Source organism: Chrysemys picta, chromosome 5 (genome assembly GCF_011386835.1).
Source record: "Chrysemys picta bellii isolate R12L10 chromosome 5, ASM1138683v2, whole genome shotgun sequence".
NCBI lineage: Eukaryota > Metazoa > Chordata > Testudines > Emydidae > Chrysemys > Chrysemys picta.
In genome coordinates this window covers 27,569,577-27,596,793 of record NC_088795.1, presented here as the reverse complement: position 1 = coordinate 27,596,793, position 27,217 = coordinate 27,569,577, and the positions used below count along the sequence as shown (strand labels likewise).

Below are 27,217 nucleotides of genomic sequence, written 5' to 3'. Positions count from 1 at the left end.
GAAGAGACCAGCGGGAAGCGCTGTGCATCCGGGAGGCTTTGAAAGCAAAGTTCCTGAGTGAGCAGGGTAACCTGTGATTTTATAGTTTGTGTACTGAGAAGCTAAACCTGCCCCCGTTTCTTTACCCAGGTAATGTTGACTATCCTATCCAGTTACATACCCCCTTCACCCCCCCTCCAACACACGTGTCGAAATAAAAATAGTTCTACTTTGTTAAAGCACACCGTTTTCTTTAATACTGTTTTAGCGGGAATTTTTTAAAACTGGGACGCAGACTGTGGTGCGGGGCGGGTCTAGTGTTGTGATGCGAATGCAGCTTCTAAACTCAAGGATTGACAGGCTCCGCTGCGGTGGGATGCTTGTTTCAACGGAGCCTGTCACCCCTCCTGATCGGGACTGTGTGTATGGGAGGTCTATTTGACTTTGTGGCAGGGGGAGGACGGTTACAGATCCCATGCTGTGTGGCTCTGTGATCCTGTCTAAGGACCGGCGCTTAAGATCTGTAACTGCCCTCCCCCGCCACAAAGTCACAGAGCAACCCACCCCCCCCAACATTACATCAAAACAACCTCCCAGACTAACCGGGGCAACTAGTCACTGCATCACTGCACTGTGTATGTGCCCTGCTGCTGTGCCTGCCCCCGACTATGTACCCTGCCAAAGGAGACTGTCCTGTCCAATTTCCAACCCCCTTTCCCCTCCTCCTCCAAAAGAACATGATTGAAACAGTAGTTAACAGAAACGAATTTTTTATTATCAACTACACATGGCATTGGGAGGTGAAACTTGGACGTGGGCTTGTGTCAGGCGGGAAGGAAAGAACTTTTCAAATTTTGGGAAATGAGAGCCTTCTGCTACTAGAGCTCTCTGCAGGGGTGGAGTGAGAGTTAGCAGGGACTCTGCCGCCTCTCCTTCTTTGCACTTTGGGTGAGGTGGGTATGGGACTTGGTGGCGGGGGAGGGCGGTTAGAGATGGACTGCAGCGGGGCTCTGTCCTCCTGCCTCCGTTCCTGCAGAACATCCACAAGGCGCCGGAGCGTGTCCGTTTGCTCCCTCAGTAGTCCAAGCAGCGTTTGAGTCGCCTGCTGGTCTTCCTGCCGCCACCTCTCCTCCCGATCCATGTTGGCTTGGTGCATTCGGGTCAAGTTCTCCCGCCACTGGGTCTGCTGTGCTGCCTGGGCTTGGGAAGAGGCCATAAGCTCAGAGAACATGTCCTCCCGTGTCCTCTTCTTCCTACGCCTAATCCGCGCTAGCCTCTGGGAGTGTGATTCCAGGCTAGGTTGTGAGACAGTCGCAGACGGGGCTGTGGAAATGGGAAAAAGGGAGTGAATTCCTCTGAAAGATAAATGTAGTTGTGAACAAAGAACATAGTCTTTCTCTGTGAACAAGACCATGCACAGCACCTTTCACATGCGCACTCAGCACAAGGTCGAATTCTCGGCCTTCGCATTCTGTGCCTGGGGTCTTGAACAGCACATTTGAGAAGCGAGGCAGCACAACGGAATTTCTGTTGCAGGCAGACATGGTAAGCCGTACACTTGTGGCAGTTTAAAACTTTTATATTACCACTGGCCTCATTTCACATTTAAATCAATGTCAGTCCCTGCTGCCAGCAATCCGGCAAGCGGGAACTCTGCCCCTGTCCCACCCCCTCGCGGCTGTCCCCGGGAATGATCCCTTTCGGCTGCCCCTCTCCCGCCTCCACCGCGTGGCTGCAAACCAGCGGTGACAGTTCTGTAAAGGAACGGGAAAGCAGTCCCAACACTAACATTCCCCTACCTAATTAAAAGCAGGTCACCATGGCCGACATCACCCTGATGAGGATCTCCGAGAGCGACAAAGAGAGAATGCTCCGGGAAAGCCTCCAAAGACCAGGGCCGTATGCCGCCCTGCTGTGCAGAGCAATGATCCCCGAGTACCTGATAATCTCGTGGCGCGGCAACGTGTCGTACTTCGGAGGACCCAATAAGGCCGCTCTCCCCAAGAACCTCATGCAACGGCTTTCAAGTTACCTCCAGGAGAGCTTCATCGAGATGTCCCAGGAGGATTACTGCTCTATCCCCGCACATATAGACCGCATTTTACTGTAGCTGCAGTAGCAGGGAATACACAGTAGAGCGGCTTGTGCAGGACAATCACTGAAAACCGGACATTGCTAGATTTCTTTTCAAAACTTGCACTGCCCCTTACTAAACCGTTAAGCGCCTAGGGCACACTAATCATGAACAACCCATTCTTTTAATTGTTAATATTCCTGTTTTGTTAAAAATAAATGTTTAGATGTTTACAACACTTACTGGCTGATCCTTCACCAGATTCTGTGTCCGGGGTAATGGCTGGGGACGCTTCGTAGGGGATCTCTGTAAGGGTGATGAAGAGATCCTGGCTGTCGGGGAAATCAGCGTTGTGAGAGCTGCCAACTGCCTCGCCCTCCTCATCTCCTTCCTCATCTTCCCCGTCCCCTAACATGTCTGAGGAACCGGCCGTGGACAGTATCCCATCCTCAGAGTCCACGGTCACTGGTGGGGTAGTGGTGGCGGCAGCACCGAGGATGGAATGCAGTGCCTCGTAGAAACGGGATGTCTGGGGATGGGATCCGGAGCGTCCGTTTGCCTCTTTGGTCTTCTGGTAGCCTTGTCTCAGCTCCTTGATTTTCACGCGGCACTGCGTTGCATCCCGGCTGTATCCTCTCTCTGCCATGTCTTTAGAGATCTTCTCGTAGATCTTTGCATTCCTTCTTTTGGATCGCAGCTCGGAAAGCACGGACTCATCGCCCCACACAGCGATGAGATCCAAGACTTCACGATCAGTCCATGCTGGGGCTCTCTTTCTATTCACAGACTGCATGGCCATCACTGCTGGAGAGCTCTGCATCGTTGCCAGTGCTGCTGTGCTCGCCACGATGTCCAGACAGGAAATGAGATTCAAACTGGCCAGACAGGAAAAGGAATTCAAATTCAAATTTTCCCGGGGCTTTTCCTGTGTGGCTGGTCAGAGCATCCGAGCTCGCACTGCTGTCCAGAGCGTCAACAGAGTGGTGCACTGTGGGATAGCTCCCGGAGCTATTAGCGTCGATTTCCATCCACACCTAGCCTAATTCGACATGGCCATGTCGAATTTAGCGCTACTCCCCTCGTCGGGGAGGAGTACAGAAGTCGAATTAAAGAGACCTCTATGTCGAACTAAATAGCATCGCAGTGTGGACGGGTGCAGGGTTAATTCGATTTAACGGCGCTAACTTCGACATAAACGCCTAGTGTAGACCAGGCCTGAGTCACATTAACCTTCAGTAGGATTTAAACTCTTAAGTAACTGAAGCACTTTTAAAATTTTTACCCAAAGTCTAATGTGCTAGACTGTGCAAAACAGAAATGACTTTACTTGAGATGCATGTCGTATAATACCTTCCTGCTAAGAAATGAGTGGAAACAAGCTCTATGCTGGATTGTTATAAGAGCTGTTCAGACATTTGAATAAATTGTCACACTGCTGAAAAATGGTAGCCCTTCATCCTCTGAAAGCAAGTAGTGAGCTAGCTCAGTATTCCAAGGAGATTGCAATTGCTGAATAAACATTTTTTAGCATGTCCACTAAATGCCTTGCTCAAGTCACAAGTTGTTGGTGTGGTTTTGAATTAGTCTACCTCCTGCACTGGCTGTCCCCTTTAGCACCGAAGTAGCTGAAAACTGACCTCCAAGGACTATGATCTACGGAGCAGCCTCAATCAGCCCTTGCCCATTCTCTTGATCCTCTTTGGATCAGTGACTGCCAAGCATGGTTCAGTCTCTCAATCAATGCAGGAGCATCTCAGGGACAAAGTAGCCTGGCCTAACCTTTGATTTGTTGGAGGAGGTGCATTGCAGGAACTCCAGCCTATGGAGCTGCATCCTGTATGATCAGTTATTTGTAGGGCAAAAGAAACAAAAACTCAGAGGGTTCAGTTCACCTCTTGATGTGTTCATTAACCACCATTAATCCTAAAGGAAGGCATAGGTGTGCATAGGAACATATATAGAGTCTCAAATGCAGGGGTGAAAGTAAGTCCAGTGACTTACCAGTACACTGGGGCCAGCTCTGGCCCCCAGAAGGGGCGGGGCCTAGGGCAGAAGGGCGGAGCTGAGGGGGGTCAGAGCCAGCCCCAGCCCACCCTGTAAGGTAAGTGCCTCCTCCTCCTCCTCCTCCTCTTCCTCCACCTCCCCCCATTGGGCTAGCAGCAGCAGCCCAGGGCTCCGGGGGCTATTTAAAGAGCCAGAGGATCTCCTGCTTCTACAGCCCCGGCCTTTTAAATAGCTTCCAGAGCCCTGGGGAAGTGGCGGGCCTCCAGCGGCTATTTAAAGGACCGGGGCGGCAGAGGCAGCAGGGCTCTGGGGGCTATTTAAAGGACCCGGAGCTCCCCTGCTTGTACTGCCCCAGCCCTTTAAATAGCCACTGGAGCCCTGGAGTAGTGGCGGCGGGGCTCCAGCGGCTATTTAAAGGGCCGGGACGATAGAAGCAGCGGGAGCCCCGGACTTTTTAAATAGCAGCCAGAGCCCCACAGCCCTACCCCAGGGCTCCAGCAATGGGGCTCTGGTGGCAATTTAAAGGGCCGGGGTCTCTAGCCCCTGCTGGGAGCCCCAGGCCTTTTAAATTGCCCCCTGGGGAAGCCGGGCCACCCCGGTACGGCACACCAGCTCTTGCTGGTACGCCATACCGGGGCGTACCGGCTTACTTTCACCTCTGCTCAAATGTTACAGATATTGTATCGTGTGTCTTTTTTTTTGTTTTTGTTTTTACATTGATGCCCTGATCCAGTGAGGTGCTGCTTGCCTTCAGGTCCCATTGATTTCAGTGGGAGTTGAGGACATTTATGTTCTCAGTTACAAAGCCCTGTTCTGTTCAGTGGCATCATCTCCCTCAAGTTCTTTTGCAGATAAATCTTGAGTCTATTGTATATGAAAGAGCAAGGGATGGAGCCTTTTATGAACATGCACCTATTTCTCTGTTTCAAACATTGTAGGATGTAATATTTCAGGGTTTCAAAATGTTCAGTGATGTGCATTTTTAACAAACTTTAAACTGCAGGGATTAACTGCTTCTTCCTGCTTAGCAGTGGGCCAAATGCCACATGCATAATAATAAGGAAATAAGAAGTTTCTGCAATTCAATTAAAGCATGGAAAGGCTTTTTAACTTTCATCAAGTATGCTAGTAATCCTGATGCTTGATATGGAACGTGACTGTTTTGACTTAAATATCTTATATCTCAGCTATATTAAATTTAGGTTTACTGGAAAATTTTCAGCAATCCCACTAATAATTATATCCTGTGCCCCGCTTTCCCCAGGTGTGTTAATGATGACACATTTAAGGAGACTATACGCTAGAACCTCTGCTAGTGTAAATCGGTGTAGTTTCATTGACTTCAGTGGAGCAGATTTTCACCAGTTGAGGCTTTGACCTGAGGGATGACAGGTTTCAGATCAACCTTAACCTAACCATTTTATCACTCATAAGTGCAATGTGCAAAAACTCTCATATTTCACAAACTTCTAATAAGAAAGTAGTCCGGGCTATTCCATGAGAAAGGCTGTTCTCTCCGGAAATCCAGCCTCAGGCCCTTCCCTCCCCTTGAATCCAGACTCCTTCCTGCTGCTATGCAGAGTCCGTTGATTGCAGTGGGATTTCACACAGCTGTTGGGATATGTCTACACAGCCTGCGGAAGCGAGCCTCCCACTCTGAGTTGACAGCTGTGGCACTTGTGCTACCTAGGGTTGCCAACTTTCTAATCGCACAAAACCAAACAGTCTAGCCCCGCCCCTTCCCGAGGCCTGCCCCCCGCTCATTACATTCCCCCACCCTTGCTCACTTTCACTGGGCTGGGGCAGGGGGTTGGGGTGTGGGAGGGGGTGAGGGTTTTGGGTTGCAGCAGGAGGGGGCTGTGGGTTGAGGCAGGGGGTTGGGGTGCTGGAGGGGGTATGGGCCCTGGGGTGGGGTTGGGGATGAGGGGTTTGAGGTGCAGGAGGGGGCTCTGGGTTTGGGGGGGCTCAGGGCTGGGACAGGGGGTTGGGGCTCGGGGTTGGGGATGCAGGCTTACCTCCCAGCTGATGAGAGTGCAGAGCTGGTGCTCGGGGCGGGGGCTGCGCGTGGAGCCCCATGGCCCCCACACCTAGGAGCCGGACCTCCTGGTCGCTTCCGGGGCGCAGCGCGGTGCCCAGGGCATGTTGGGACTAGCCTGCTTTAGCCCTGCAGCACCACCAACCAGACTTTTAACGGCCCGGTTGACAGTGCTGACTAGAGCCGCCAGGGTCCCTTTTCGACTGGGCATTCTGGTAGAAAACTGGTAACCCAGCAACCCTAGTGCTACTGCGCTAAACATAACTGCGTAGAAAGCATTTTGAAGTTGCAGCTTGGGCTGGAGCTGGGGTGCTGCAGCCTAATCCCCTCCCTAGGCTTCAGAACCTGAGCACCAGCCTGAACTGCACCATCTACACAGAGCTATTTTTAGTGCGGTAGAATGAGCCCCCAGGAGTCCAAGTCTGTTGATCTAGGCTGGCAGGCTTGCTTCTGTGGGCTGTATAAACGTACCCTTACAGGTCAGCTGCATGGATCCAGTTGTGGTCTGGGTACTGGACTGAAAGAAAGGAGACCTCAATATCTTGCTCTGCCACTGATCTACTGCATCACCCTGGGCAAGTTACTTTGCCTCTGTTTTCCCTTCCTTGTCTGTTCTGGCATGTAAGATCTTTTGGACAGGGATTATCTGTTACTTTGTGTGCATAGTGTCTAGCACAATGGGATTCTAATCTCATCTGGAGCCTCTGGATGCCATCACAATAAAATAATAACAGTAATTAGAACTGGTAGGATATTTATTTTTAAAAAATGTCATAGGAAAATGCTATTTGTTGAAACCAAAGCTTTTCATGGGAAAGGGCCAGCTTTGACAAATTTCCTTTTTGATTACATCTCAAAACTTTTTTTCAATATTATCAAAATATCCTGTTTTCAACATTTTTAAATGAAAAGTTGAATTCTTTGATTGGCAATGACTTTGTTTTGAAATTTAGCTTAATTTATCATTTTAAAGATAAGGGAGGGGGTAAAGAAGAAGGTTGAAATCATAATCAAACATTTCAAAATGATCAAATGAAATATTTCAGTTGACCTGATCTGATTTTTGTTTTTGTTTGTTTCTTTGTGAAGCTTTTAGAATGTTTGACTTTGTCCCAATTTGGGACAGGAAATTTTTTCAAAATCTTATAAATTCTCCCAGGATTGGAAACCATATTCCACCCAGCTCTTAAAATAGGCACTGGCAAGAAATCTTGATAAGTATCTGTCTAAACTTTTGAATCCTTATTTGAACTGCACTTCAATGCTTTGAAGAATCATGTACCTATGCCTCATGTAACCCACCTTGCTCTCTTTTATTCTTCCTCCTGTTTTGTCATCTTGATTGTTTTCGCTACTTTTCTAGTGAAAAAAAGTGTGATTTCAAAGTAAAGTAATGGGCAGAACATCTAGTTGTTCATGGTCTCTGCTTCCCCAGTTCTCATTCATATTGAGTGGGATGGGTTTCTGCTGCCACAGCTTGTTGTGCAACTGGTGTTTGACTGTGTCTCAGCCATTCTTTTAGAACATAAGAGCATAAGAACGTCCATATTGGGTCAGACCAATGGTCCATCTAGCTCAGTATCCTGTCTTCCAACAATGGCCAATGCCAGGTGCTTCAGAGGGAATGAACAGAACAGGTAATCATCAAGTGATCCATCCCTTGTCGCCCATTCCCAGCTCCTGGAAAACAGAGGCTAGGGACACTTCAGAGAATGGTTTTAAATCCCTGCCCATCTTGGCTAATAGCCATTGATGGACCTTTCCTCTATCAATTTATCTAGTTCTTTTTTTGAATCCTGTTATAGTCATGGCCATGGTGTCCCCTCAGGAGACCCAATTCTAAACAGCTGCAAACTCTAGACATTGGTCAGTCTCTTAATTGAAAATAATCAAGGGACAAAACTTCCAATAGTGCCCTGAGGTATTTTTGAGCAGCTTGTGAGTGTAGGTATAAATGTTTAATCCCAGAATCCATTGATAAGGCTTTAAATCCATACATATGTACAAATGTTGAATTAAGTGGATCAATTTTGCTTTATGTGCATTCCTCACCATACTGTTCATTAGCTGAACAAAGAGAATTGTTTCAGAATTTCAGATCAAGAGTCTAGCAAGGTTTGGCAAGCCAAATGACTCATTCAGAAGCACTGCCACATGGGGGACCTGGGCTTTGGAGTGATCTTGAATCTCAAATTTCTCAAGATGGCAGGGGCAGGGAATGTCATGGAAGAAGCGCTCACAGTCTCCATTGGGATAGTGAAGTCTACTTTACCCCTTGTTGCACCCCAATACAGTAGCAATGTCCAGCTTGCTGAGAGGAGATTGCCTGCCTTTTTCAGTCAAAAGGGTACAGCTGTTTATGTAGCCAGTGATGATAGTGATGTATGGAGAGGGCATGTGTGGAAGAGATGCTCATCCCAATGGCATTTCAGGGTGCCACCTTTGGGATGGGAGAACATGTATAGATAAATAAAAGCTTCCTTGCCCCACATAAGCATTTTCTCCAAGTGAACCAGAACCAAACTTTTTAGCAGTGGTCAAAAAGTTTGGCTAACTTTCTTTGTAGCATCCTCTTTCACTTTCGTGCAATTTCTAGTTTCAGAATACCATACAAATGTTTGTTGCTTTATGTCTAGCCCAACTTGAAACAGGAAGCATCAGAAGTTTTGTAAGAAAGCATATTTAGCTGAGATTTCCAAGCCAGTTTTGCAGATCGAAGGGGTTCAGGTGGTTTGGATATTATTATAATCTAAATGGAACAGCCAATCTTTGAGGCTCATCTGTCAAAACTCAGGAGAAGGAGAGGGTGAAAATCCTAAAACCCCATTTAGACAAGCTAAAGTCCCAAGTCGCTGTCTTGGGGTAAAGCATGGATGTTTCATCTCTGGGCCAGCACTACTGTAGATTGGTCTAGTCAGTTGGACATTAAGAGCTTTTGCTTGAGCATCTGAGGACCACTGAAATAAAAAACAAAAGGGAAGGCCTGTAGCAATAATTTAAAATATTCTATTAGATCACATGAAGCTACGAAATGCTCATCTTTGGGCATCAACGGAGTCTGCTGCTGTGAAGCATTGAACTTATATACATCAATATCTGTACTTTGTAGCAGCACTCCAATCTGGGCAATGCTTCCACATTCCAATGAAGATCATGTGATTTCCGTCCCCACCCCCCAAAAAACAGCATCCATAACCCCAGGGTCCAGTATGCTGAATTGGTGATAAAATCAAAGTGGGAGTGGGGGATATTTTTACAGAGAACAGACATTGTTCCCTTTTGACAAGAGACAAATGTTTCATTCAAATGCTGCATTTCGCATATTGGAAACAGTAATGAATTCTTGTGCACCTTTCTGCCTAGTTCACAATGTCAGCCACAGGCATTGAGGCACCTCAGGCTTTCCTCACAAAATTAAATTTAATGTTACACCCTCCAGTGGAACGGTGCATAAATCAAGTGTTTGATTTGCATGGACTCTAGTGAACAACCCCATTCTGTGCAAATATAAACATAAACCCAGCCTTGAATATTATGTCAGGGACAGGAACAAAGCAATCTAGGGCTTCCAATAAAAGTCTGCTACCAAGTGTAATTCATGCTGGTATTATGCTGCTCTCATGTCAAGCCTGTTATTAAAATTCTTGTTTTTGCCTCCTTTTTTCATTTCAAAAGAAAATGTTTTCCTGACCTTCTTGTATTCTGAAAAAACCAGTATACACCAGTACTATTTATAAACTGGTGTCAGCTAGGGGAATCTGAGAGAGAGAATTGTTTTTCCCTTGGTAAGCAGTAAACCTAACATGGGTATAGGGATGGTGAAGCAAAGCCAGGATGATCATGGAATAAAAATTCATAAAAAAAGATTAGGTGGCTGTGTGACTTGTTCCACTGGAGGCTGTGTTCCCATGTGAATGCTCAAAGCTGGCACATGGCAACTAAGTTTAAAAAGTTACTTGAAGCCAATAAATAAAGGGAAATTAACGTCTGTTTAGATGCAGAATATGTGCCCTGTTCAGTAAAAGTTCATCTGTATATGCATCTGTAGGTCTCTCTGATTCTACCAGGTCATCATATACTGTACAATTCTGCCATGTACTTGTGTTCTAAATGTATGAACTTAACAGTAATAATTATGCTGTTACTTTGTAACTGGATCTATAGTTTACTAGTAATTTCTACGGCAATCTGGTATCTTCCCAACAGGTCACAGCTTCCCAGATCACATAGTCAGATGAAAATTTGCCTATAAGCAGTTCAGTGATAGTCTGATCTCCATCCTATGGGCTTCCACCATTGTACCTGTATGTTTGTTGTATATTTTCGTACATTTTTATTTGTAGTTTTGAGTGGATTAGCATATAGGAGCTAGTGGTGAAATCCTGACCCCGTTTACTTCAACAGGGCTTAGATTTCACCCCATATCTTCAACTGTTATAAACTGGGATCTTCTTTTAATTTAATGGAGCTATGTTGATTTACATCAGGTGAGGGTCTGACTCCTAAGACTGCAAAGTTCTAATTTACCATAAATGGAAGATATGGTTTCTTTTCAGTTTAACCGTAACTCAGAATTTCCTGGTTTTATAACTGTTGTTTCTTACGTGTTTTATTTTTACTTTTAAATTATAGGTATATATTCTCAACTTTAATTCAAGTTTAATAATGTATATTCTATGAAAATGTTATTGAAATAGATAGATAGATATAATTGTGTTGTTGTAGCCATGTTGGTCCCAGGATATAAGAGAGGCAAGGTGGGTGAGGTAAATATCTTTTAATAGTCCAACTTCTGTTGGTGAGAGACAAGCTTTTCAGCTTGAAAGCTTGTCTCTTTCATAACAGAAGATGATCCAATAAAAAATATTACCTCACACACCTTGTCTCTCAAATTTCATAATAGCAGTTACAGCACCTTAATTTAATACTGATGCTAAAGAATTATTAAAGCCACATTCATTTAGTGCTATAAAATAGGCTTCTTTGCAGTCAGTAACTCTGACCTTTGTGATATGATTTTGTTCAGAATAAGGTTATTATCTTGTTAACTTGTAAATAATTGCCTTATCAAATCTTAAAACTGGGCAAATAATTCATAACTCATTTATTTGATGAGTTTTGTCTCTTTGCAAATTGCCCTCAAGCACATCACAATTTTCTGTCACTTGTTCAAAATAATTTGCTGAATAATTTTGGAGAGTAAAGCTGGCTCTACAGGTTGATTGCAAGCAGATAACTGTAAGTAAAAATTTGAGCTGTTTTACTAGGGGTCTGTGGTGGGGTGTCTGCCCCACCCCCATGCTAGAGGGGGCTGCAGCAGGCCAGTACGCCTGTACAGTCTGGCAGCCAATAAGAGAAGGGCTTATTGGGAGCCAGTCAGGGCCCGGATTGGAGACAGCCAATCAGGGCCAGGCTCAGCCCTATAAAAAGGCTGCTCTGAGAGAGGAAAGGCCGCTTGTCCCAGATCTTCAGGGAGAAAGGTCTGTCTCCTGAGCAGGAGACTAGCACCCAGGACAGCGCAGTGCTGGGCAGGTTCAGGGAAGCAGAGTGGAGCTTCAGCCTGATACCTGCCAGACTGCCGGCCCTGAGTAGAAGGGCCTAGAGGGTGCAATGGGGTCAGAGGGGAAGTGACCCAGGGAAGGTTGAAGGCAAGGGGAGAGAAGGAGGGCCGAGAAGCTGCCATTAGAGGGTCCCTGGGTCAGGACCCAGAGTAGCGGGTAGGCCTGGCTTTCCCCCTTGTGCTGCACCGGGCCGTGGAGAAGTGGCTGAGTCAGGCTGCAACCTGCCCCCTGACATAAGAGGGGCTAGACTTGGGGGTTGTGGCAGGCCACTGAGGCCAGTGCAAAGACTCCTGTTAACCCTCCCCGGAAGGGGGTATGGATGGACTGAGGGGCACTGCTGGAGGGCAGTGGTCCTGAAGAGGACGCCGGGATTTGGTGAGTGACGTGGGCTCAGACGCCAACCGAGGGCAAGACAATGGGTGGGATACCACCGAGAGGGGGCGCTCCACTGGACTGAGCTAATTCCCGGAGTAACCAGTAGGAGGCGCTGTGGTGGTGAGTCCCAACCCCATCGCAGGGTCGCAGAGCACATGTTATGTTTCTATTCCCTGTTTGCATGACCACCTGACACATTAGGTCTCGGGGTGAATACTCATGTTTATACACTCAAGATTTCGTCTCCATGGACATTCTGCAAAGTTAGCTTGCCTATTGCTGTTTGTGTGGACACTCAAGCAGGGGAGCTCATTTGCTAAGATATTCACAGGAATTGAAGACACAATAGTGCAAACACAAAAGTCAATTTAAATGTATAAGACTCTGATATAAATAGGTAATTCACACTTTGAGTCTGAATGTATGAACTCTTTAATGAATAATCCTCATCTGTATACCTGTATTGGCACTTCTGTGCAAATTAGTTGCTTATAATGGAAGTACCAATGGCCCATTGTTACATGACTCTTGTCCTTATTGAGTTTGAAGTTCTTGTTACTCATTGTATATATTACAGTATTACCTAGAAGCCCTCAATTGTGATCAGGGGCTTGTGTGATTAGGTGCTGTACAGACACATAGCAAGAGACAGTGTCTGTTCTGAAGAGTTTGCAATCTGAAAGAACAAAACAGATGAAGACAGAGGACAGGTATACTCACAGATGAGATTAGTCCCTTAAAGTTTTAATTGATTTCCAGGAGGAATGCAGCAGAAAATTCTGCATCCAAACACCTCTGAATTTTGGAGACGTTCATATCCAGTTCTAAACCCTAAACCTTACAGTTTCCATCTCTATAATTGACTTAACAAAAACACTGGGTCCAAACTCCCCCAAATTTTAAAGAAGTTTAGATTCAAATCTGAGCTGTGCAATTCAGGCCCATCTCAAACTTCCAGAATCCACTTCTCCTCCTGCTACATTACCTCCGTGCCAGATCCATCTTTCCACAAGAACCCAAGTTCAGATCCTTCTAGTTCTCTGAAGCTGGTATTGGTTTGGTATGTTTCTCATTCACAATAAATGTGGAAGTTGACACTTTATTGTAAGAGAGAGATCCAGTTAGCCCCTCACATGTTTATTTCCCCATTTGGGCTGCAAAAAGAACCACATAATTGTTCCTATTTCTTATGCCTTTTTCGAGAGGTCTGAGGAAGGCCGTCGGCCATTCAATGATATTGACTGGTCTGTCTGCTTGACGGCTTTGATGAAGCAGGACACAGGTACTGCATTGAAAAATGTGGATGGGCAATATAACTACTTAGCTGCACCCAAACTCAGGCATCAGTGTTATGCCCTCTTCGAAAGGGAGCTTCTGACTCCTTTATATCCTTTGGGGAATGGGGCTGCTGAATTTGGGATATACAAGAGCAAGGACGATACTACTTTTATCTTTTGCCTCTGTGTCCCCATTGCAGTGAAATGTCCTCCCCCTTCAGTCTGAGGACCAAGGAGCTAGCCCTCTTTTAAATTAGCAGTATATTAACTTTATGGCTTTAAACTGGTCTAAATTATGCTTGATTCCTATATGTTTTAAGGTGTTGTTGAAAGCAGAGTTAGGCCAATACTGAGTACTCTGGAAAAAACCCATCTGTAGCCTTTTAAACAGTATTTATTTTGTCATAAAATGCACAGGATATTTTTGTAGACAGACATTATGTAGATGCCAGACCCTGTGCTTCTCCCTCAGGCAAAATCCCCATTGGAGTTAATGGTAGTTTTGCCTGAGTAAGGACTGTAAAATTGGGCTCTTGGTAAGCAAAATAAATTCTTATTCACAGTACCATAAAAAGAATATTACTAGCATGAGGTGTTAATTGTTAAACAAGAATAAAATGAAACTCTGTCCTATGTCGAATCATGGAAATGTAGGGCTGGAAGAGACCTTGAGAGGTCATCAAGTCCAGCTCCTTGTGCTGAGCCAGTACCAAGTAAACCTAGACCATCCCTGATGGATATTTGTCTAACCTGTTCTAAAAACCTCTGGTGATGGGGATTCCACAACCTCCCTTGGAAGCCTATTCCAGATCTTAATTACCCTTTCAGTTACAAAGTTTTTCCTAATATCTAACCTAAATCTCCCTGCAGATTAATCCCATTAGGTAGAGCATGGAACATACACAAGTTATTCTAAAATGAGAATTGTTCAGATTGGATCTGGCTTACAGTGTAATTATAATTATAACTTATTGGATAGTGGGTTGTCAAGTCATTTAACCTTCCTGTGTTTCAGTTTCCCAATCTGTAAGATGGAGATAATAATACTTCCTTACCCCTTAGGGTGTTGTGAGCCTTAATTCACTGATATTTGTACAGAACTTTGGGATCCTCAGATGAACGCTGCAGTGTGAGTGCAAAGTATCATTATTATTAACCATCTGCTTTATTTTCTCTTTTTCAGGCAGAATTTTTATTTATATTTTCTCTATGTAAAATTTACTGAAAGTATTATTTTAAAAGGTCAGTTTCAATACTTAGACCCTGATTCAATAAATTACTTAAGCACCTGATTATCTCCCATTGACTTAAATTATTTACTTTGATTTATTTTAGAGTCAATGGGACGTAAGCATTTGCTTAAGTTAAGTCCATGCTTAATTGTGTGGTGGGTAGGTATGAACGTAAGGGCATGCTGAAAGTTAAACACATGCTTTTATGCTTTGCTGAATCACATCTTAGATGTCTTACTGTTTTTAACTGTAATACTCAATGACAGAAGTTACGATGCTAACCAGAGGTTTTCAAACTTTCTTGGGGCACTCATTGGCAATCTGCAGAGTCCAGGCTGATTAGATGGTGGCAACTCTCCTCCCTTTTTCCAGCTGCTAAAATCATATTAAAAATACCTTATTTTTTTCCTAATACAGTATTCTGCAGTTGCTGTAGCTGTCACTGGGATGCTATGTGCTTGTAAATAGGAAGGGAACTGGTCTGTGCAATTGGGGTTTCAAAAGAGATGTGGGACAATTGCTATATTAATATACAGCTCATATATACAAAAAGGTTTGAAAACTCCTGTGCCAGGATACATTTGAAATATGGAGAACAGCAGAAGAATACAAGTGTCTGTCCTTTCACATCAGTGGAAAGTTGCATTACAATGGGGTTTGGTTAATGCTACGACTATGCAGTCAGTTCTTAGCAACTTAGAAGCTTTTAATGACTGTTATTTTGTTTATTTATACAATTGAAAATGACATGATTATGATAGATACAATTTAATGACTTGTCTTGGTGGCTTCCACCTTTGTAATATGAGATATATGCTATACCATCTCTTCTAGGGCTAAAAGGGGTTGAATGGTGACTTTGTCACATGACCTTTCCTTTTACCTTGTGTCTTCACTGAGCTCTTTGAGAACTTTGAATGTGTGGCCATACTGTTATAAAATGAATTATCATCCTCTGTATCAGAGAAGAAGGATGTTTTTGTGGTTAAAACACTAGACTGGAAATCTGGAAAGACTGCATTCAATTCCCAGCTCTGCCACAGACTTCCTGTGTGCCTTCTTGGGCAATACATGCAATCGCTCTCTGCCTCAACTCCCCATTTGTAGCATACTTCCTTTCTGTCACCTTTCTTCTCTATTTAGATTGTAAGGTCTTTGAGTGGTGACTCTCTTACTGGTTAAATATTGGGGCCGTAAAGTGTTGTTTTAATATAAATAGTAAAAGGATACTTGGTAATTCAATTCATTCCATATTAAAATAAATATTTGAATGTAGATGTTATGTATTAATGATATTAGTGTCCACGAACACTTGCCACTTCCACAGAGGTCTAAAAGCATGCTATGAATTTACTGCCAAATTCATTGAGGGCTATCACTGAGTGCAGGATATAGTAGGGTTGGTTCCAAGCCCAGATTGGATTTCTCCTGGTTATAAAACTTCTTTATTCTTAATACCAGGAAAGATATATAATCTGGAAACCAGCCAAATTTACAATTCTTGTACAAAAATCTCCATCTCTTCCTTTCAGCATTCTATAGTAATGCAAAGCTCCTCATCTGGGTGGTTTCACAGGCACTTTTTATTATTAAACTTGTTTATTACAGTAGTGCCTAAGGACCAACCAAGAGTGGGGCCTATTGTGCTAGGTGCTGTACAAACAGAGTAGTAGACAGTCCCTGCCCTGAAGAGCTGTGCTGCTATAGAGCTTCAGTGTAGACACTACCTAAGACAATGTGAGAACCCCGTTGGCACAGGTAATCCATCTCTGTGACAGGGAGTAGCTAGGTGGACAGAAGAATTCTTCCATCGATCTAGCATTGTTTACACTGGAGCTTAGGTTGATACAGCTATGTCTCTCGGGAGGCGTCGATTTTTCACACTTCTAGAGACATAGCTATTGCAATGTAAGTGCCCAATATAGATCAGCCCTAAACAGACAAGACAGTCACGGCGTGAGAGAAGGAGCAGAACACAGAAGTAGAGTGAACAATGTGATGGCAGCAAATGTCATGTCAGTTCCACATATTTTTGGGGGATGGGGATTAGATCGGAGGGGATCAGCTAACTGGAAAGAAAAGGAAAGAGAGAGGGGACATTGAAGGGAAAGGAGACAGGAGGAGCAGGTCTCAGGGCAGGTGAAGAGCCTGTGAGGGAAGGGAAGGGATAGCTGAAGATAACTGCCAATAAGCACAGGGCAGAGAAAGTCCAGTCAAAACTATAGTAAGTTCTCTGATTGTCCAAAGGTCCCTGCTTTGGCTGCTTCTGCATCTGCTCCTCCTGGCTTGAATCTGGCTGGCTCCACTCAGTTTTCCCCAAGGCCACGTGGTGGGATGGAGGAGACGCACCACCTGGGTCCTAATTTCTCCAGAATGGGGGGGGATCTGCCCTGCATTGTTCTAAGTCTGAAAGGGTGCTAGGAGGAGGGGTGGGTCCAGCTGGGCCCCAGTTCCCACCCCTATCCCAAGCAGAGCAGTCCCTTCAGTCATCCTTAAAAACTTGCCAATTTTATCTTAGATAAATAAATAAGTTTTCCTCAATATCTCTGGATTCCTGTGTTGTTCCTTATGCTTACTATAAGAATTGCCTTGAATGCTGCAGATACTGGTGTAAAGTTATGTAGCTATCTAAGTCCCTGATCCTACACACACTTATGCATGTGCTTAACTCCAGGCATAGAAGTAGTCCCACTGAAGTCAACGGAACTAGTCATGGTGATAAAGCTAAGCAGCTGCATAAGTGTGTAGGGTTGGAGCCTAAGGTGGTATCTGAGGCAATCACTATATTCCCAAGGGTGATCACTTTAAATAAAGACAGTTGTTAGAAGATAGCAGGAGCATTCTGACCAGTCGGGAGCTGCCTTTCCAAAATTATTCACAGTGGGACTGGAGGGACTGATTTTCATTGGGTGAAATCCTGTCTCCATTCAACTCCAAGTCAATGGTAAAACTCCCATGGACTTCAAAGGAGTCTGGATTTTGCCCCCAGGGAATTAGTTGGCCATCTAGAGTGACAGAAAAAATAATTTAAGATGACCACTATCTACTTTCTCTGATATCCAAAAAAAATGTGATGAATTTTCCAATCTGTCTACACAATGTCAGTGTTTGTTGTCATTAATTACCCAGAAAAACATAGCAGCCATCCCATCCTATCACATTCCATCAGGAAGTTATCTAGATTGCAAGTTCATACCCATGTAATTCTGCAACTTGGTAAAGAAATTTATCTTTTTTCTTAAAACAGCAGCTGAGAAATTATCGTGAAGAGCACTAGGGCCCATCATGGATTGTCAAGCTGGAGCTCTGAGCTAGTGATGTTCTCAGGATCACATAGGGCCAACTCTGAGCTTGCTGATGTGATCCCCTCTAGTGCTGGGCAACTCCCTTAGCTGCTCTGTTTCACTTTCCCCACCGCTCACAGAATCAGGGTAGGAACACTTCCCTCATAAGGACCTCGTGAGGATTAGTCAGTCAATGTTGGGTTAGCACTCTGAAAAAGAAAATCACAATGTATTTTTAATAAAGTCTGTTTGAATCCTACTGCGCTAGGTGCCTTGGGCATGGGGTATTATTAACTAATAAGTAATAGTTATTTTATTTTTTTACGAGTGCCCCAATTCTGATCTCAGACACCTGAACATACTTAGTTATTTAGCATGTGTATAGAGTAGTGTGTGGAGCCATCATACATGGATCGATATCTCATTATGAGGTATGTCACCAAAATGTGACACTGACCCACACAGATCTGTTATCTCACTATCTGTCTGGAAAATTATAGACAACAGAAATACTAGAGACTGAGGCAGTGAAAAGCTTTGTACACATTACAGAAATGAATTATACACAACTCCTTCTCTTAATTTGCCTTGTGTCCTCTATTATAGGTCTTTTTCATGCATTTTAAAGGCCAAAGCTGCACATTTGGACCTTGACAAGCTGAGATCTGACACCCCTCCCATGTCAGAGATCAGAATCTGACCCGTATGAGACAGATTAAAATTTTCAGTTGTCTGGAAATTAAAGCTTGATCAAGGACTCTGTAATGCAGTTGATCGAGATCAGCACCATGTCAAATTTCTATTGTCATCGTCATGATTAAGAGAGGACATGAAGGGTGACCCCTGTCTTGATTGAATCTGTAATAAATAATGAGAATGGTGGGAACCTATTCTAATCAAGGGGGTGTGGGGGAGAAATTGCAACTTAAAAAGGTAACGTAAAAATCCAGTTTTTTATCTACTACCCAGTAATGTAATATCTTAAATCTATCAAAGGATCTCGTTCTTAATACAACTGGGAAGAATGCAATTTACTTCAAAGAACACCTTTAATAACATCCTTGGAAGGCCTGACTCACTTTCAAATTTTCTGATATGAAAAGTAGCTTAGTGTAAGGTACCCAGCCCTGATAAAAGTTTCCTGCAAGCTGGGATCCCCAGAAAAGGAAGACTGTGGCCCTGATTCTGCAACCTCTTCCATGAAGAGCCCAGTAGGGCTCTGCATAGGTGCAAGGGCCTGCCTGTATGGAGCAGCTTGCTGGATCAGAGCCTGTATGTGAAATGAACCCTGATCTCCTAATTGTTTGTTGTGGGCACATGCTCAGCTTTGTTCTCCCCACTTTCTAAAAGCATCTTTAGACCTTTAAAATGAAAATACTAGTTCACTTTTACAGCAGATAAGGAACTTGGCCTGGATCCAACAAGGATTTTTGCCTCATTGGGTCTACTTCAGGTAATAACCCTATTTTCTTCCTCAGTAGATCCTGCATCAAACCTAACTGCAAAGCTACTCAATGAAATAAGTGCAAAATATTCTTACCCAGCTGTCTCCAGGCTCTCCTTTATAGTCAATCATGAAGAATAATGAATCAGACTATTGCAGTGGTAAAATCCAAATGTAGATATTTGCTGTCCCTACTAATGAGAGAAAAATATAGTAGAACATTGGCCTAAAGGCTCCAGCTGTGATTCCTTTGTAACTTAGAGTGCATTAAAAAAGCTTCAGTCAGCAAGATAAGTTAATTTTTTATGACCTTTATAAACTGTTTTAGCCTGGAACTCAGGAACATCTCTTTAAGATTAAATTTGTAAATCCTTTTAGCTCAGGATTGCTAAGCATCTTGAGACCTTTTTGTTTCAGAAAAAACATACAAAATCTATAAATAAATTCTGTTTGTGACAATTATTGTTGGAGTAACGATTAGCTAACATAGCACTCTTTGTTTTTAGTGGTTTTGTCTCTACAATGCTAATTTAATATAACTCACTTTCCCTTAATGTAAAAGTTGCTTACGATGTGCATCATTACCAGTTACTGTTGCTCACATTTGCAAATTCTTGGAGAAGCAAATTGAATTGTCACTGATGTCATCTTCTTTTGTGAGACCATTGTTCAGTTAGCTAAAAAAAATCATGATTCCATTCTGGAATGCACAGTAGCAATATTCTGAGAAATTACAGAACAAACCTCTTAATTCATAATCACACAAATGGATTCAATACAATGCTGGTGGGGTGTGAATAATGTGTAAGGTATTGTCTGCACTTCACTCATCTTAAAGAACTTACTTTAATTCCGTCTTGAAGTGGAGTTTCAAACCTCCCCAGGTTTCATTGGTAATGCTAAAGGTTGGGTTGGATGGGAGCATACAGTGACTCCAAAACTCACCTCTGGAATCCTTGCTATACATACTATCCCTTCTCAACAGAAGCCTTGGATTGTCTAGTTGTAAAGCTTTTTATTTCCTAGTAAAATTTAGAGTTTGCTCATTCTTTTGGGTTTTTTTAACTTTTATTTTGATTATTCATTGTTACAACACAGTGACTCAGTCTATTGAAATCAATAGAATCACATGGGCATAAAGCTGATGTGCTGTAATGGTGAATGAATCAGACTCTGAGTATTGACATTGCCAGGTAAGGAATGATAGGTCACTAGAATACTGCTCATAGACAGAGTTTAACGGAGTGTACAGGTCTGTCTCATCTTACGCGGGGGTTCCGTTCCACGGTTAGCGCGTAAAGCGAAAACTGCGTATAGTCAAAATTACATTGAGTTCAATGGCGGGTGGAATCGCCCGCACTACAGGTACAGTATTACAATTGTTATTTTTCTCTTTTTTTTTTGATTTTGCAGACCGCGTAAAGCTGAAATCGCGCATGTTAAATGCGCCTAAGATGTGACAGACCTGTATTGTCTAGTGGTTAGAGTAGAGGACTGCATTCTATTTCCAGCTCTTCCACTGAGTAGTCAGACGTTGGGCAAGTTAGTTAGCTTTTCTTTGCTTTAGTTTACCACCCATCTGTATGAATACCCCCTATTTAATGTTTGTAAATGGCTATCTGCATCTTGGAGATCAGACTAGATCACAGTGGTTCCTTCTGGTCTTAAAAATCTATGAATCTGAAGGAATTATTGTGGATTATAAATAATCTCTTAGAGATTCTGCTTGCTCTGATACTGACTCAAAAGAAATTTGGATTTCTTTTTGATACTTTTACAGATTTATCAGTTATGTTGTTTTGAAAAATATAAATGGCTGGTAACCCATGCTGAGTATTTAATTTGTTCATTTGCAAGGTAAGGGTTTAACAACTCATTTGATTGTGCACCTCCCCCAAAAAACACTGAATACAGAAAATAGCACTAATGTTTTGCATAGTAGTAGCACTTCTAATTCACACTTGAATAACCTTGTGTTTAAAAACAATAGTCTATTTAGGTAAGTTTCTTCAATTTCAATTATATTCAAAGATGCCCCTTCTTGTGTGTAACTTAATTAATCAGGCATGTCTGCTGTTTCTAGTTTCTAATGTTTTCTGACTTCACAAGGGCTGAATAGAAATGTACAGCTGCATCATTTTCTTCAGAAATCATATCTTCTGCTCGTTGCTGAACAATACAAAATGTGTTATTGATCATATACATGATTGGATGGAGGTTACTGGAGGGAATACCCTCTGTAAATTTCCTTTGATCCTACTAAATGTTGTTGTTACCACTCTGCTACAGGAAATAAGTGAGTGTAATGATTTTAGAGTGGCGATATTGTTGGCTATATCAAAGATGAAACACTGCCGGTGTTCCCTTAGCAGACTTTATAGTAGGGCCACCATGAAATATCTGAAGGCCATTATTTACTGGAAATAAAAGAACAAGGCAGAAATCGATTATTACGACCCTAGATTTATGTCTCCATTGCACTCTGTATACATCTCCTATTTGTTCTAACTTCATGGAAGGATATTTAATATATAATGGAAAGAGGCTTTTGATTTATTTTTTGTTTATTATTTTTGGCATTCCTTGGAGAAATTCTGGAAATCAATACTTAGATGTGTGTGTATGTGGATATAGGTACTGGGAGGCAGTGGCAATTGATGTATCTGTGCATTTTACACAGACAAGTGTGTGTGGGGGGGTTCTTTAACACACTGAACTTTGTGGTCACAAGTAAAATGCACTCAGCTTAAGTGGAAGAGAGCTGCATCTCTCCTGCTTGGTTATATAAAATGATCCAGGAAGCATAGTCCCTTAAAAGATGCATCATGTTAGGCACTGTTCCTGCAAACACTTGCTCACATGCTTAGCTTTAAGCACGTGAATAGTCCCATTGGTTTCAATGTGGGTACTCACAGGCTTAATGTTTCACACACGTGTTTGTCAGATTGGGGCCTTGTTCCAAGGAGTAAGAGAAGTGTTACCATTAACTTCAATGAGAGCAGCATTGAACCTCTTTTGTTTGATTTGTATTATAGCAGCATTGCCAACCCCAAATGTTCAAAAATCATGAATCAGGTCCCACAAAAAACATGAGATTTAAAAAAAAATTTTTTTTTTAAGTTGGGATTTTTTAAAATTTGCCTTCAGGTTTCTGAGACCTTAGGATGCACTTAGTCACATTTTGAAGCTTTTCTCCACAACCATGATGGCTCAAAACTTTCTTTTTAAAAAAGAAATGAAAGCTGCGATTCTTACCTAATCGCATGACTCCAGGAGCTGGGACTTTAAGAAAAGCATCAGATAGCGTGAGACCTGATATAAAATTGTAAGAGTTGGCCACACCATTATACTAGCACCTTGGGACCCGAAGCAAGCAAGAGAGCTCCCATTGCACTAGGTACCATACAGACATGAAGAACAAAGGCAGCCTTTGGCAGCAAAAAGGGTCCAATTGTTTTGGACAAGTGGTAATAGGTGAATGAAACAGATGGAAGGGGTGAAGAAAGGATGAGGTAACCAGCAAGTTGTGCACAGTAAAGCAATTCCTAGGAGACAGAGGAGGTACCTAAAAATTGTACCTTCAGCTATTTACTTCTTTTAAAAAGCTTCATTGATCATTTCAAAATTTATAATAAAAAGCATCAAAGCTAAAGTATGTAGGACAGAACAACTGAGCCGTATCTCAGCCATTCTGTATAATCAACCTGGTCAGCGATGTTTAAAGGCACCAGCTTTTAAAAAACAGACTACCCCATCTCCAGCATCTGAAGCAGTCAGACAGGCATGCTTAACTCCATAGAGTAACCCGTCTCCTTCTTCCCCCTGCTCCTTCTTTCTAGCGTACCTTCCAACTTTGCTTGCCCATGGTGTCCATCGCTTAGTGCTAGATCATTAGAGCTGTGTATAAGTGATTTTTTGGGGTCGCTTGCAGTTCTCTAATTAAAAAAAAATGGTGTCAAATGAAACTTTTTTTTTGTGAATCTGAAAAATCAAATCATTTTGGAAATAAACTGTTTTGATACTTCTAAAAAAAATTTTGACGGAAACAATTTGCTGAAACTGGCTTGAATTTGGGAAATGTTTTCATTAAACTGAAAATGCATTTTTGGGTGAAAAAAAGTTTAGGCAAAAATTGTCACCCGGCTCCATAAATTATAATGTGTAGGCACAGTCCAGTGTCAGAGGGGGTGTGAAACTGTCATGCCACATTGAGAGCTCTGGGAGCCATCCTGACTCAGAGAGAAAATCTTTCCCTCCCCTCCCAGCATCATGCTGGCTACTATTGCCCTGTTATGGAGGAGTATAAGCTGCTCTCCTGTGCATGTTGTTGCCACTCCATAGCTTGGTGTGGAGCAGAGGCAGAGTAAAGGCTCCATTTCCCCCTTGCCTCGCCCCCTTTGCATCTGAGGTGCCCTTCTTGGGGAGGAGTAGGGCAGGAGAAGTTCCTGCAGTCCCATGCAAAGAGTTGCAAGAGGCTGCACCTTTTGTCAATATCAATGAGTGAGATTATTCTATGGGTGGGGTGGGGGGAGCTAAAACCTAAAAAAGTGTGCTAACCACCCAATAAATGCTTTAGCTTTGATTCTCCTTTCATGCTGGTGTGACTCCAGTGTGACTCCATTGACTTCAGTAGAATTATTCCTCTTTGGCACCAGTGTAAGTGAGAAGAAAATCAAAGCCCTTTATGTCTCACTCAGTTGGGAATGAACCCAGCTTTTTAAAAATCTGGGTTCCACATATGCAGTCAGTTATAATGCGGGGTGCACGTGTACAATATAGGACAGGAAATTCTTATGCCCTATTGTTCGCTACCTGCACATTGTTTCCTTAGAGTGCTCTCTGCGTTCTCCCTGAGAGAATGAAAACCCCAATGATGTCTTCCGTCAATTCTCCTGTTTTTAAACATCAGATCATCTAATCAGGGAATAGAAACTATAGCGGGGAGACAGAGGACCAATCATGCAGTGAATCCCAAATTATGGCTACTCCAGCAGAACAGTTCATGAGCAACCCCCAGGCTAGAAATTACTTTCCCAAAGGAGTAATTCAAGAATAACAAGGAGCCAACAAATAAACTCACAACTAGATTTGGTTGAAAAACAAAATATTTCACCCTGACTTTTTTCTTGGTGGAAATTTGAAAATTGACACTTGGTTTTTGTTTACATTTTAAAAATATTGTCAAGCAGCTCTCCTCATGACCTGTTTGTGGATAATTTGTGAACAGAAAAATGGACAAGATATACCAGTTTAATGATCTGCTGTGAATTATTTGCTAGGCTTCATTACTAAGGAAGATGCCTGTGATTCATGCACAACTCCCAGCCTTTGTACCTTCAGAGCAAACACTATTAAGAAGTAAAATGCTTCCCTTTCTTACGCCTAGTAGTTAGCAATAAGAAGAGCCTTTTCCCACCACTCTTCCTCAGCACATTTATTCCCTTTGTTCCTGGTATTTGCTGCTCATGAATATGAATATGAGCAGCAGACGGCTGACAGCAGTTCCTTGGTCTTTCTGTTCAAGAATGACCATGCCCCAGCCAACGTTCTGTGTTTTCTCCAGTCGTGTCATTTTGATAACACCATTACTTTGCTAAAACATTTATCAATAACAATTTCTGGCTGAGATGTGGCTTTGTGAAAGAGATAATCAGCCAAAGTCTAACAATGTTTGTCCACTAAGGTTTCCCATAGCACTGCGATGTGCGATCAATATCCCCAGTTAAGTTTGAGGATGCCATGAAAGCCTCGAAGATGCAGTGGCATTTTCCCCAACCTTTCTTCTATCCCATCAGTTAGAAACTAATAAGCTCAGCTTTGCTGTAGGTAAAAGTCTGTTTTCAGTCAAAGTTTTTCTAGGTCTCCTGCTGTTGTGGGGGGGAAGGGTGTTTATTTTGGCAAAACATCATTTCTTTATAGAAAACGTACGCATAAGAGCCTTGCCACTAGAGTCAGCATAAGAGAGGAATCCCTCCTGAGCAAACGCCGGTCATCTGGGGGGCTCCCCCTTCCATCCCTGAAACCCTTTCCCAGCAGAGCAGGGATTTCTGGCGGCTTGTGTCATTGTATTTACAGCCACTGGTGATCCGCAGCTGCATTGAGCTGACAGAGTGTGAATCGAGCCCAGAAAAGCAGGTACAATGCCATCCCTTTTAAAGTGTAGCAGGCCTGAAAAATTTAGCCCGGTCTGATTTGCATGTGCCCTACCTATGGCTGTCTCTTTTTAGATGATTGCATCCAAATTGCTCCTTGAGTCTGCTTCTGCTCATGCTCCCTAAGGCCCATGTTTGTGGCTGCCTGGAACATGTAAACTCTACCCACATGAACAATGGCTCTTACGCACATATATCACTGATGAAATATAGGTTGCATTGAAGTTATGATCAAAGGATCCAATCCCCCAGAATGAGCTGTGCAAGCACGGACCCCTGCACCCATGCAGAACACTCATTAACGTTAATGGGACTCCGTGCAGGAAAACCCTTACACCTACCCAGTATCTCATTGAAATCCATAGAGCTATGCAGCGATCCACCCACTTGATCAGATTGCAAAATCAGGGTTCAGCCATTTTTGACTTATGCAGCAAGACAACTGTAACGGTGCAGGACTCACCCCATGCGGCACCTCCTGCTGGTTGTCCATGGAATTAGCTTGTCCAGCCTCCGGGACGCCCTCTGCAGGCCGGTGTCCTGTTTGCCGCTGGGCCCGAGTCCCTCCTGGACCTCATTGCCCCTTTCAGGCTGGGGTGCTGCCCCCTGGCAGTACCCCCACAGATCTGGGTCTCCCCTCCCTGGGGAACCGCCACCCTCTATCCCCAGCTCACCTCAGTCTATGGCCACTGCCAGTCATCACCTAGCCCCCGTTCCCGGGGCATACTGCAGTGTAAGTGCCACTCATCACCGGCAAGGGGGGTTTGGATCTGCTGTCTCTGCCTACCCTTGGGCTGCCCCTCTGCAATCCCAGTACCCTTTCCGGCCTTTAACAAGGCCTGCAGCCTGGGGGGTTTCCAGGCTGGAGCTCCTCTAGCCTTCCCCTAGCCTTGCTCCACTTTAGGTATACTTTCTCAGCTCCCAGGCAGCCAGGCCCTTCTCCCTCAAGAGCTAGAGGGAGAGTCCTTCTCTGGCTTCTGGCCCCAGTCCTCTTATAAGGGCCACCTGGGCCCTCCTTAAGCCAGCCACGGCCTGATTGGGGCGTGGCCCCCATCTGAGGCTGCTTCCCCCAATCAGCCCCACTTTTCCTTCCCTGCCACAGCCCTCTCCCCGGGCTGTTTTAAGCCTTTTAAGGCAGGAACAGAAACCAGATCTCCTGACTCCTAGTCCAATGCCCTGTTCATATTTAGATGGATACATTAGAAAGACAGAAATACCTTAAATTATCTCTTCCAATCTCAGAAAATCCTCAGATTTAAAAAAACAAACAAATACAACCCTCCAGTACAATAATTAGAAAATAAGTTCTTCTTTAAAAGCACAGAAATAGAATATAGCAGTTTTTTCAAAATCCAAAACTACTCTAGAAACTCAGGAACTGCACAGTGAAGGTACCAACACGAATCTTAAGTCTGCCCTCCTGTTCTGTCCAGCCTCCATCTTCCCCCCACTCCTACCTTAAATGTGCTTCCGTATGCATATTCCACTCTACCTCATATACGCCCAGAATATACCTCTACCCCGATATAACGTGGTCCTCAGGAGCCAAAAAATCTTACCGTGTTATAGGTGAAAACGCGTTATATCGAACTTGCTTTGGCCTTGAGCATTTCTGTTATTAATAGTCAGCAAATCATTTTTGTTAGAACTAACACCCCCCTATCGGACCCCCACCTACTTCCCACCCCTTGACTGACCCCTCAGAACTCCTGACCCATCCAACCCCCCCCACTCCTTGTCCCCTGACTGCCCCCTCCAGAGACCCCTCTACCCCTAAACACCTCTCCCAAGACCCCACCC

The 27,217-nt window shown here is 43.7% G+C and overlaps 1 protein-coding gene and 1 long non-coding RNA gene across 2 annotated transcripts; both read right to left on the bottom strand.

The window, feature by feature from the left end:
- Nucleotides 1–732: 732 nt before the first annotated feature.
- Nucleotides 733–3,278, bottom strand: LOC135983563 (uncharacterized). The gene is made up of 2 exons (XM_065596155.1): nucleotides 2,297–3,278; nucleotides 733–1,302 (listed from the first exon to the last, which is right to left on the bottom strand). Exons 1-2 carry the CDS (start codon nucleotides 2,871–2,873, stop codon nucleotides 827–829), a joined length of 1,053 nt encoding a protein of 350 aa, XP_065452227.1. The 5' UTR covers nucleotides 2,874–3,278; the 3' UTR covers nucleotides 733–826.
- An 11,877-nt stretch (nucleotides 3,279–15,155) lies between these two features.
- On the bottom strand, nucleotides 15,156–26,368 carry LOC135983888 (uncharacterized). Its single transcript, XR_010601710.1, has 3 exons — nucleotides 25,881–26,368; nucleotides 19,362–19,459; nucleotides 15,156–18,030 (listed from the first exon to the last, which is right to left on the bottom strand). It is a non-coding gene; the product is annotated as an uncharacterized LOC135983888 (long non-coding RNA).
- Between the last annotated feature and the right edge of the window lie 849 nt (nucleotides 26,369–27,217).

Bases quoted from the DNA above. Each gene is read 5' to 3' on its own strand.
- LOC135983563 (XM_065596155.1), bottom strand. From the start codon at position 2,873: ATGCAGAGCTCTCCAGCAGTGATGGCCATGCAGTCTGTGAATAGAAAG. The intron at 1,303-2,296 runs GTAAGTGTTGTA...CCATTTCCACAG, and splicing joins ATCTGGTGAAGGATCAGCCA to CCCCGTCTGCGACTGTCTCA.